This window comes from Morus notabilis, unplaced genomic scaffold, assembly GCF_000414095.1.
Source record: "Morus notabilis unplaced genomic scaffold, ASM41409v2 Scaffold3, whole genome shotgun sequence".
Classification (NCBI taxonomy): Eukaryota; Viridiplantae; Streptophyta; class Magnoliopsida; order Rosales; family Moraceae; genus Morus; species Morus notabilis.
Window position 1 is genome coordinate 485,491 of NW_010359918.1, and position 12,809 is coordinate 498,299.

The following is a 12,809-nucleotide window of genomic DNA, read 5'->3' on the forward strand; positions in this document are numbered from 1 at the left end:
AATCTAAAATTAAATACTCAAAAAATAATTAATTGAGAATTAATTATTATTTAAATAATGTGATTATTTAAATTTAAATTTGAACACATCTAGATTTATCCATTTAAACTTATTTGATAAGTTGTTCAATTTAGAATTCAAATTAATTTAAGTTTGACTTAAATTCGAATTTGAATTAAAATTGGATTACAGGATAAATGATGATTTATCTTCCTTCCCTATCTGCTGTTGGCGCCACACACAGGGTGAAACCCTAAGGGTGTGGCCGGCCACCTTATGGATAAGGGGAAGGGATTTTTTGTTCAAAATTCAAAAATTGGAGATAGGGATTTGATTCTGTTTTGAAGTTTGGCTTCTACTCTTTAAATATGAGAATGGTAGAAAATTGTGAAAACAATTTTTGAAATATTATTCAGCCCTAATTAGATTGGTGGCCGAAATTCATAGAGAAAAAAGAGAGCAAATATTTTTCTCTAAAAATTCCACATCGTGCATGCGTTGGTGTTTGTAGAAATTCGAGTGTTTCAGAAACCTGTTTTGTCACACACGTCTACGTGGAATCAAGGAATTGACGTGGAAGACTTTGGATTTCTAAACACAAAGCTTGGAGCAATGACTGTTCGTGGACAAAGAACTCAAGTTATCATCCGAGTCGGCTTCCAGGTATTTTTTCCGGATTGAGTTCTTGAAATATATAAATTAATGCGATTAATTTATTTGTGCATAAATTAATATAATCTATAGAGTATCTCAAAAATTTTATGAAATTTTTGTTATACACGATCCGTTTTTTCCCCACGCTTCCGCAGCCGAATTCGATTCGGCAACCAACAGTTTTGACATTCGTCTATGACCAAGTCCGGGCTCTTTTTTTTTTTTTTTAGTGTGGTCTGGGAGAATTGTTGTCTACTATTGCATTTGCATGGTTTTCATCTATTCTTTTTGTGATTAAATGGTTGTTTCTCAGTGGTTTATTCTCATATTCATAACCTGCTTCTGCATCTGCATATTTCACTTAAGTTACACCACTAATTTTCTTATCACTCCTTAATCCTACATTAAAAAGGCTAAGTGCTAAATGCTAATAGCACCCGACACGAGTTGGTTGTGCTAATAATGCATAATTAGCACCGCACAATATTGATAGTGACCAAACTAATTTGATTTTTAAACATTACAATATGGGTCCATACTAAAATTTAGGTCGTTCAGTTCGTGAATTTAAGTTGATATGTGATTTTATATGAGAGTTTTTCACTGTAGTAGAAAAATTAGATGTGACTTTTTATAAGACATTTTAACTGTAGTAAAATTGAAATTAAAAACTAGAATTGGTGAAATAAACTTAAGTCTCGTTCATTTCACCGATTCGAGTTTTCAGTTTTAGGTTTCTACAGTAAAAAGCTCTCAGAATATGTCACATCTAATTTTTTCTATTACAGTGAAAAGTTCTCAGAAAATGTCACATCTCAACTCGAATCCACGGAGTGAATGAGGCGTTAATATCTAGTGAAAAATTACTCTTTAATATAATACTATTCTTGAGGTTAAACTTACTTAATAATAAATCTAATATCGACATTGGTATTTGCATTAGAAAACATGGGTAACGTCTTCAATATTAATAAAATATCAATGGATTATCCCAACTATTTCATATGAACTGGCATTTTTTTTTCTCATTTGAAATCCACTTTGCTCCAATTGGCAGTTAAAAACGAGGTCAACATATAGAGAACCCACCTCAACGGCCCAATCATCTCCCAGTCCAAACTCCCCAAATCCACCAATGGACCACTCTTCCTCACCTCCCAAACCTAAACCCATCACAACCACCAAAACCGCCGTCGCTACCACATCGCCGCCGCTCCTCCGCCGTCTTATAAGCGTCGACAGCAAGCTCTCCCTCCACCTCCACACTCTCGCGAAGCCGCTCCTCTCTCCCTCCCTCCTCCTCCTCCTGGAGCTCTCTGCCGACTTCCGCCTCTTCTTTCCCCTCTCCCTCTCCCTCCTCCTCGCCCCCGCCACCGCCGCCGACCGCCTCCGCCCCTTCCTCGTCCCCTTCCTCCTCGGCCTACTCCTCGACCTCGCACTTGTCGGCCTCCTCAAGATCCTCGTCCGCCGCTCCCGACCTCACTACAACCCCAACAACATGAGCGTCGCCGTCTCCGTCGACCACTTCTCCTTCCCGAGCGGCCACTCCTCCAGAGTCTTCTTCGTCGCCGCCTCCTTCTTCTACTCCTCCGATCTGGATTTCTTCTCCCTCGCCACGGCCGTTTGGGCGTGGGCCGCAGCCACGGCTCTGTCTAGGGTTTTGCTCGGCAGGCATTTCGTCGTCGACGTCCTCGCTGGCGCTTGTTTGGGCGTGCTTGAAGCTCTCTTCGCCTTCCGGTTTCTGAGGTTTGAGAAATTCCTTTTTTGAGAGGTAATATTTGTTTCAACAATTGAGAATTTTGATCTGCATTCTGCAATTCGGACACATAAACAAAATTGTATATTGATGACATTTTCGTCAACTTTTATGTGCAAGCAAATTTCAGGCAATTTGAGTTCTTGTTGTGCTGCTTTGTTCAAAATCACTCTTATCACTTAATGGAATGAACATTAATTTCATAAATACGTGAATTTTGCTGAAAAATTGTTCTATATTAAAAATAAGATCCATTTTTTTCAAGGATTTTTGGATAATAAGCTTTGAGGAATTGTATCAAATTGATATGAATGGTCTTATGTTAGCTTTCTTTCATTCACGTGTGGGACAATTCGTATCTGCAAGCACTAAGCATTTCAGTGCTTGTTGAGATAATCACTGTTTAGATTGAGTTTTTTTCGTTAAGATTTAAAGGAGCAAAAATGATAACTAGCGTAGAGACTTGATCTTTCGGATTTTGAGCTGCTTGGCCGTTTGGTTTATCCGTCAGATGAATGGGTCAAACTCGGAGAGTTCAAAGGCTGCTAATGTTAAGCAAGCATAGAGATTTAAGTTGAATCTTCTAAGCTACTATGGTTCAGAGTTCTATTGCACACTGAGTGTCATTGAGGTGTTTGGAGTTGATGCTGTCGAGGAAATGCTTGAAGATGTGATATCCGTCGGAGGCAGTGTGTCTGTGTCTGAGGGAGCAACCGCTGATCGGAAACCTCTTTTGTCCCAGTCGGAGCCCCTTGAGGTCGGAGCCCCTTGAGGTGTGTGATCTTGATCAGCATATGTGTAAAGAAATGGGTTCTCAAACTCAAAATGATGAAGAGCAATGTGCCTGATCCTATTGAAGAAAGTATGTCATCAACAAACAAACTGGAAGGGTGCCTGGGGATGCAGTTCTCAAAATACTTGCACAGAAAGTTCGCGCATTGGATCAAAATTTATCTGTTCTGGAGTGATACCTCAAGGAATTGACTTTCAGTCTTCAGATATGGCAATATCTTTAAAGAAATAAGAGATAAAGACGTACTTTTTATTTATTTATTTATTTATTTTTTTATAGAGAAGAGCCACGGGATCATTATATGTGAAATGATTTTGTCTTGTTGAGTTTCAGTCATCTTATCAATGTGATAAAAATTTATGACACTAACAATATATCTAGTCCACTCTTAAATATTTTTGTAGAATCTCTCTTGCTCCACACGTCCCATATCCAACGAACTTGTCAATGATTAATCGAAGATATGTAATACCATCTTTCTTTGTTGTATCGCCACTGCAAGTCCAACGCAAGTGGAGAATGAAACAAAAGTTACCCTTTAGGATAGACAATCGGAGAAATGGAAAAGGAGGGGCGGTTAGGAAAAATTATCCGTAAACAAATTTTTGTATATTCTTGGAAGAGGACGTTAGGGGTGTATGATTTATGTTAAATGTTTTAAATACCAAATTGATCTTAACACCTAAAAGTTCACAATATATTCAATTCCTATGGAGACATATATATATATATATATATAGCAGAAGGAACGTTAAAGATGATCATGGATTGAAGAATTATGGATTATGAAAGAAAACTTTACTACTTTATACAAAATCATGAAATAACTGAGATATATAATCATCAATCTTCATGAGCCCAAAGAGCCTCTTTGGATGCTATTTGTTTTAGACCTATCAATAGCATGCTTTCCATGAAGAAATTCAACAAATGAAAGCTACTAAAGAACAATAACCCCACCAGCCACTTGCGCTAAGTTCTTCAATATTCAATCCGCCAAAGATGGAAACTCATTGAAATAAAAAACAAGAATATTCTTACTATCACCCTCTTGAGCAGAAACATGATCTCCACCACCACCACCACTTCTTCGTCCTCTTCATCATCATCATCAATCATATATATGTGATGAATATCTCCTGTGGAATTTGAGGAAGAGAAGGAGTAGGAGTTAAGAACTTGTTCAGGTTCTTGATAAGGTGTTAGGTCTTCTGGCTCAAATTCATCATCTTCTTCTTCTTCGTTATCTAGCTGAAATTAATCATCATCAACTTGGTTTCTGTTCATGTGCTTTTTCTTGTGACCAGCTAGAGCTTGTATGATCACATGTTACAAAGTGGCCACATAAAAGGCATGTTTTGATCTTGATCTATTCATCAGGCTTGTTCATCATGTGTACTTGATCATGCTCAATATGATGATGATCATGGTCATGATCTGGTTCCGGCAACATATGATAGATAACCTTTTTAACATGCGGGATAAATTCCGTCAAACACATTTTATTAACTCTTGACCAGTCCATTGGTTTTTCTAGCATTCCTCCAAATTACCCATGCATTTTCCTCCTAGTTCAGACTACCAATTGGGCTTTCACAAATATAGCCAGGCTTTCACAAACAGGCATGTTTAGCTTGTATATCTTGCCATTACCCAATTCTTATTATGTTAAAAGTATAAAAACTATTAAGCTTTTTGGGATAGATCGGTAAATTAAAATGGTATCAGAGTGGGAGGTCCTGAGTTCAAACCCTCGTAATTATACTCTTTATTCCCATTTAAATTTTCATCATGTGTTGTGTCTTTAATATATTTAAATATTTACGTGTTGGACTTTTCAATTAATTTACCCACATGATTGCCCATTGTCCAGTCCACACGTGAAAGAGAGTGTTAAAGTATAAAAACTATTTTTGATCCACCTCTTAACAGCTTAAATTTTTTAGATAAATTAGTAAATTAACATATTATTATATAGTTGTCTATTCCAAAGCATTACGACTTGCCACAATTATGTTGTAAGTTTGGGAATGTGGCAATTGGCATCGTTAGGACTATTGATTGGAAAGTATGAACAAACGCAATGTGTGATTGTGATCAGGAACGAGTTTACCAATCCCCTTTACTTTGCTGAATTTGACAAGTGGGACACACATTATATCATATATCATATTATGGTACGGTATACACTATTGCATCTTTTCTTAATCTGAATCACAAGGTGGTGAAAGATTCTGGTTTTTGGACGAACGAGGTTTTGAAACCTCTTTAGTCGTTATGACATACATACATACATACACACATATATATATATATATATATATATATAGAGAGAGAGAGAGAGAGAAAGAGAGAGAGAGAGAGGGGTCTCTTCATGGCCTGTACGTTGTTTGTAGTGCTGTAGCTGAAAATTTAGGAGATGAAGTTCAGAATGCATGTGTTTTTTTTACAACTTTTTACTGTGTCTCTTTGAAAATTCATTTACTTTTGTTGTTGCAGTTGGTTCATAAATCATGCCTGGCCCCCACCACCCCTCAGTTTGTTGACCCTGGCCTCAGAATGACTATTCTTATAATTGGGGGTACAATTTTCTTATGCTTATTAAAAAATGATCTAATGGTGCATTTTATGTTCCATATAGCAACAATCTCAAGGAACACTGATTATGTAGAAATGGTTTGAATTAGTCTTTTATTAATCATTTAATCAGTTTTTACTTTTCTAAATTTTGTGAGGTCCGTAGAGACTCACTTAATCTATAACGCGTAGATACAGAGTATTAAATGTGGTGGTATGAATTTGATCAAATTATTTTCAGCCCAACCAATACTTGCGGGGCCTACCATGATCTTGTTAAAATTATTTTAGTTGCAGCAATTTATGCTTGTGGTTGTACCGTTGTAGTTGTAGCACTTAATTGCTGCATCATTAATGTTTGCTTCTCTACATTTTATGCTCTTTCTTTCTTTGTTTTTATTTTTAGTTTTATTTTAAGCCTAGTGTTAAAAGCCAAAAAACACAAACATTCATAATATTTTTAAATGAATAGATGATTTGTTGTAGAGTATCATATTAAAGAAGATAGTACGTATAATTTTAGACCATCATATTATATTAAAAGAAAAATATCAGAATCTAATAAAAATTTGATGAAAATTTAATATCATAATGAGTTTTCTTTTAATCCTATCAAAAAATTATCCTAATTGTATTAAAAAAATATCGATGAATTTTTTAAGAAATTTCATCATTTTTTATAACACTCTTCAATTTTTTATATAATTATATTGGTATTGTCATTTTCTAAATGTACCGAATATGATCTCCGCATCCTTGTTCATGGCTTCTAAGTAGTGCTGAAACTTTGGACGGGTCACCCGTGACCACTGAAAATTTTGAATTTTTACCTGATGATCGAGCCCGCCTGAGCCTGAATTTTCAAGCTGTCCGACCCGACCCAAGAAAGACCATGGACGGACTTCGGGTAAGTTTTGGCTGCCCAAGCCCAGTCAGGCAGCCCGAATCCACCCAAGGTGTCTAAATTTTTTTAATATTTTTTATATATTTATATACTATTATATATTATATATAATTTTGTTTATTAATTATATATGGTATGTATATAAATGAATTTTAAGTTATTTATTGTAAAAATTATAAGGGAGATTGCAATTTGAAATTTGAAATGAACACGAACTATATAAAAAAATTATTTATTTATTAATTTTTAAATTTATAATTCAGGATTGTCTCGTTAAAAATCTTATCAAGAAAAACCCAATTGGGATAAAAACTTAGTAAGAAAAAAAGAGTGCAATCATTCTATGACGAATTACAAATTTGATGAACTTATAAAGTCTATACAAGATTACAATAACACTGTACAAAGTAAATAAATATTTACAAATTACAATAATATAATTTAACTTGAAGTTGAAGGATCGTCTTCAAAGTTAAAAGTTAATCTATTAAATTCATCAATCCATTCTTGGCTTGTCGGCGAAATTGTATCGTGTAAGTGTTGGTCGGAACGATCCCAATCCTTAATGCACAGCAAAGCTTCAACAGTGTCCTGTTGCAATGCGTTTCTACGTTCCTCAATTATTCGCCCGGTCGTACTGAAGGCTTGTTCGGATGAAACAGTGCAGACTGGGATAAAAAAATATCCATTGCCAGTTGAGTTATGATCGTGCCCTCCACCATTGAGCCAAATCAAACATTTCACTATTGTCGACTACTAAGCCCTCACTCAGGTACGCCATTAACTTATTGAAGCCGCCGCTGTTGCTGTCACCTCTTGATGAAGATCCACTCTCAGATTCTTCTTGACCTTGAGTCGTCGTTGTCGTCGTCTTCTTCTTCTTCTTCAACCCAAAAACATTCAAGAATGAATGCGGATTGTCATCTCATTGTTGCGGTTGTTTTACACGATGTGGGTTTCTAAACCTACTTTCATAAGAGCTATAGAGAGATAATATTTTTTCCTTTATAATAGGAAATTGGTCAGAATAGTCGATATCTAAAAAGTCATCTAAGTTTTCTAATCCACTTTCTAAACCTTCTAATTTTAATCTAGGATAAAAAATAACACTGAAACCATACAACATTGGTAATTTAGTCCAATATTTTTTAAACTTATTTTCCATAGAAACGATAGGAACTCCTAAAACCTCGTGTGTCCTAAATTCACTAAATAAAATAGTCATTCTTAAAACTTCTCCTAACGCTAATGGTGACGTTGGGTAATATGTTCAACTAAGCTTTAAAGTAACTTCGTGAAATCTACCTAAGAACTTATACAAGAGTTTGGCAATTTACCAATCAGTTTCGTCAACAAATCCTGGTCCTAATTTGCACTAACATAGTTTGTTATAGCATCTTTATAGGGGATGCATTGTTCAAGCATTATATAAGTGGAGTTCCATCTTACAGGCATATCTCAGGCTAATGCTCTAGAATTTTGATTACATGCTTGTAGAAACCTAAACCAATCTTGTATTCTTTGATTACTACCTTGAATCCATGCAATATTATCTCTAATTCTTTTAATATGACCTGCCATTGATTTTAAACCGAATTTTACTATTAAATTAATTACATGGCATGCACAACGTTGGTGAAATATATCATTATTACCGAATAAACTTAAATCATTTTCAAAAAGTTCTATTGCTTTAGTATTTACAGTAGCATTATCTAATGTTATAGCCATTACTCTATCCCTTAAACTATATTCATCAATGATAGATAAAATTGTATTAGATATTAAATCAACGGTATGTAATCCTATAACACATTTAAAACTTAAGATTCTCTTATCTAAATCAAAACCTTTAAAATAATATCCAGTTACAGCTAAATAATCTTTGTTGGCAACGGCGGACCAAATATCCACCGTTAACATAACGCAACCACTAGTAGAGTGTAAAAGGTTGATTAATGATTCCCTTTCTTGTTTATATAATTTTAATGCATCTTTCCTAAGAGTAGTTCTTGAAAAAAAATTGTGCATTAGGATTATGTACAATTTTAATATAACGCTGCCAATTTCTTTGTTCAGTAAAACTAAGTGGCTAATCTAATGTGGCTACTAATCGTGTCATTTCCATACGATCGACTTGCGGATCGTATTTCCAAGTGGTTAGACCGCCGGTTTGGCAGTCAAATAATAATTGTGTTTGGCGGAGATCAGATTCGCCTCCTTGCTTTTGAAGACACTTTTCGGAGTGTTTTCTCAAGTGTGTTGTGCCGTGAATAGTGTTACCTTGTAATTTATCACCACAATATTTGCATTGAGCTATGTATTTAATGTTACTGTTATTGTCGACCTCCTCGAATGTGTTAAAGTGCTCTTAAACTGTTGAGGTGTGCTTGCATTTCTTCTTGGAACTTGCAACACTTGCGTTTGCCTCTTCTCCATGCCTACGAGGTCCACGACCTCTAGTACGTCCACCACGGCTCGGATTTGCAGTTTCCTCAACAGCTATTTCTGGTGTTTGCGATTCCTGCATTTGAAAAACTTTAGTAGGAAATTGCCCTTCTTCAATGTTGAATTGGGCATCAACGGGAATATCACCACCATAACCGGAAGAATCCATTATGAAAAATAAGAGAGATTGAGACCGCTTTGAGAGAGATTAAGAGAGATCGAGAGAGATTTGGGTGAGATTAAGAGAGATTTGAGAAATATTAAGAGAGATTAAGAGAGATTTGAGAGAGATTGTAGAAATTAAGAGAGGATGAGAGTTTTTGGGTGAGAAAAATGGGGGGAGGGGGGTATTTATAGGGAATTGTTTGGCTTGAAAAAAAAAATTTTCTCCTAAAAAATTCGGCTCCAACGGTAACTAAATTTCAGCGGGTCGGGTTGGGTTTAGGCAGCTCGGGTAACGGTAAAAAATAGAACTGTTAGAGTCGAAAAAAACGGGCGGCAGGTCGGGTCGGGTAAATGTAGCCGTTGCATTCAAAAAGTCGGGCTAACGGTCAAAAAATTCTTTGGATCGGGTTCAGGTTCGGGTCGGGCATAAAATTCAAAAACTAGTCATTGTTTGGGTATTCGGGCTTTAGGTCAGGCTTCGAGTACGGTGGAAAATTCAAAAAAAAAAAAAAAATGGCGGCCGGCGGTCACGGTCTCCCCACCGGTGGCGGGCTACAGGAAATGCTTTTTCCTTGGGCTATCCGAGCCCGAACCTAAGATATTTAGGTAGACGGATGGCGATAGATGCCAACCCGTCGAGTTCAAAAATTTTCTTCAGATAGACTCACCGCCTCAAGTTCCACCGCTACTTCTTAGGCATTCTTTTGGTCAACTTTTGAAATCATCAATTAATGTCTCTGTGGTGCAATTCTATCTCGTAGCCTGGTCGACCCCAGAAATTGAGATTTCTTTTACCTAATTAATTAGGCCCAAATGGCTGAGATGGGTGGCTAGTGACATACACACATACGCGCCTACATTGTCGTTTCTGTTAGACAACTCGACATACGTTTCCGTATTACTTTAATTAGTGTTTTACAATTCTGCCCCGAACCGAATAAAATACAAGCTCCCGACTTGCCAACCTCCCTACAAAGGTCACCAGCTGTCACACTGTTAGAAAACCAAAATTCCACATACAACCAACACGTGTTGCATTTTTTAATCCCCAAATTCCACATGTACCTGCCGCTCCAGTAGTACTCCTGCAGGCTCAACCCAGAGATATGTATATATATATTGTACAATAAAAGATGAGCATGAGCAATGAGCATGGTCATCTTTTATTTGTACACATTATATATTCGTGGTTGGGGGTACTAAAACTGAGTGTGGCACAGGCACACATCAATGAGAACACAGGCTGATAATTTTGTTTACTTGATAGGCACAGCCCGTGAAAAGAGCAAAAGCAAAGAAAGATATATAGCTAGCTAGGACCACTTTGAAGTCAAAATATAACTTGGACTGTGAAAAAAATTAGTATTAATAATAATAATGCAGTGAAGGCATGCATTATAATCACATGCGTGTAATATTATGGCCAACAGCTCATGACCGCCACAGATTCACCCTATAATAATTTTCACAGCAGATCAGGACCTGAGGCAGATGGTGATTCAGTGAAGGAAGAAAGAAAAGAAACTGACACCACCCCAGCAGGCATACGATCAGCTTGCAAATGATAGCTACCCTTGGAATGTGTTTAGAGATGTAGACACTACAATATCAATTATATATTTTCAACCTCTAGCTTTTCTCTCTGTCCTATTTGATTTATTTTCTGTTTTTTTGTTATTACTGGGTTTTCTGAATTAATTCTCTTCAAAATTTTCATCTTATATTATTAGTACGTTGTAGCGTCTTCTTTATTTTTTTCTTTTGCTAATTTTAGTTTTTCTCTAATGAAAAAGAGTTTTAAGGCTAGCTTTTCTGTAGTGTTAGTTGCAGAGTTGCTCATTATCTATACAAGTGGCAATAGTTTGTTACTGCTATTAATTACTACTTAATCAGTTGTAATTAGTGAGAGCCTCTGATTAGTATAAGATAGATTGTACGGCTTAATCAATCAATGAGAGTATTAATATTTCTTGAGATACATTTTGTTTAAGCATTCTGTTTTCTCTCAAATACGTACATTACAGAGATTAGTTTCAAGTTAGGATTAATTTTAAAAATTCCCCATAAATTCTTACCATTTTAACATTTTATTTTCTGAATTTTAAAAAGTAACATTATTTGTTCTCTCTGAATTTTATTCCGTTAATAAATTTTTTCATTTTATTACAATAAGTGATAGAATTCACTACGTGTTAGGCACATGACTCATCAGAAGAAAGTATTATCTCCTACAACAACCCTTCCAAGCATTAAAGAAAGAAAACCCATATCTTGAACAACATAAAGATTTGAAAAAAAAAAGAACCCAAAAGACACAAGAAATCCAACAACATGCAATTTGTCAAATGGTTTGCGTACAAAGTTTACAACCAGAAATTCAACAGCAAAGCACCACAAAACAAGCATTTCCTTTGGTTTTTATTTATGGGATAAGAAGTTTCGTTGGCTTTGAATAAGTTGAACATGAAGAAGAAAAGAAAATAAAAATGCTTGTTTAAGAAGTTTATGAATGAAGAAAGGAAAGAAGTGAAGAGGGGGGTTAAGAAGTAACTTCAGAAGGAGAATCTTCAAACGAACATTGACTAAAAGATAGGTTAATCAACTACTAGAACATTCCACCATTCTTACCACAACCAACTTTTGAGATTTCATTCAGGTCAAATAGAAATTTACAGAGATGATCAAAGAGCCAAAGAAAAATGCATAGGAAAATTACTTCTTTTTTTTTTTTGTTTTTTTGTTTTTGTTTTTGTTTTTTTAGCAAGAGACAACCTGAAGTGGATGTAGAAAGGTGTTATTTTAACAAACAGCTATATAACATCGAATGTGATTAACACCAAACTACAGGATCTATGAAATGTTGCTCTTGCTCAGTTTTTTTTTTGTTTTTTTTTATTTAAGAAATGAGGCTCTATTACATAAGATCATTCCTATCTAACCCAAAATCCATCCCTCAAGCATATGCACCAAGCATACCACTAACCATGTAATGATGTTCTAATAGTGATTTTACCAGCTCAAAAGATCAATGAAAGTTCAAGAGTCATTTTCTCTACTCTCTTGACTCACTAAAAATCAAGCACTTAAACTCGGGAATTTTCTCAGCTGACATGCATTAACATCCATCTTACCACAAGGTTTAGCACGTGCAAAAAGAAACTCTGGAAGTCATTTCTTAGCAACCAAGACAGCAAAAATTGACCCAAACCAATCATTTTGAATTATACTCAGACAACTTTGCAAAAATTTTAACCCAAATATCAACATGACAAAAATCACTACTCTTACGCAATATGCCCACCACCGCCAACCAAAATCAGACAGTGTCCTCAGTGTCAAAAATTATGTAAATATAGAGAAAGAAGACACCTGGATGATGAGCATTCCACATATGAGCACAACTTGAGCGTCCTGATATGATTCTCCAACACACACATAAAAAAAAAATGTAAAAAGAAATGAAGAAAATAAAAAATGAAAATATGATACAGGAGATGTGAGCAAACTACTCA

General features: G+C 35.6%; 1 protein-coding gene across 2 annotated transcripts; it reads left to right on the forward strand.

Moving 5' to 3' along the window:
* Window positions 1–1,710: 1,710 nt before the first annotated feature.
* LOC21401994 (probable lipid phosphate phosphatase beta) lies at window positions 1,711–5,724 on the forward strand. Of its 2 annotated transcripts, none has more exons than XM_024163864.1 (2): window positions 1,711–2,425; window positions 5,703–5,724. In XM_024163864.1, exon 1 carries the CDS (start codon window positions 1,790–1,792, stop codon window positions 2,420–2,422), a length of 633 nt encoding a protein of 210 aa, XP_024019632.1. In that variant the 5' UTR covers window positions 1,711–1,789; the 3' UTR covers window positions 2,423–2,425; window positions 5,703–5,724. The 2 variants fall into 2 exon arrangements, with proteins under 2 accessions (XP_024019632.1, XP_010093700.1); XM_010095398.2 differs by lacking the exon at window positions 5,703–5,724 and adding an exon at window positions 2,922–3,621.
* Window positions 5,725–12,809: the final 7,085 nt, after the last annotated feature.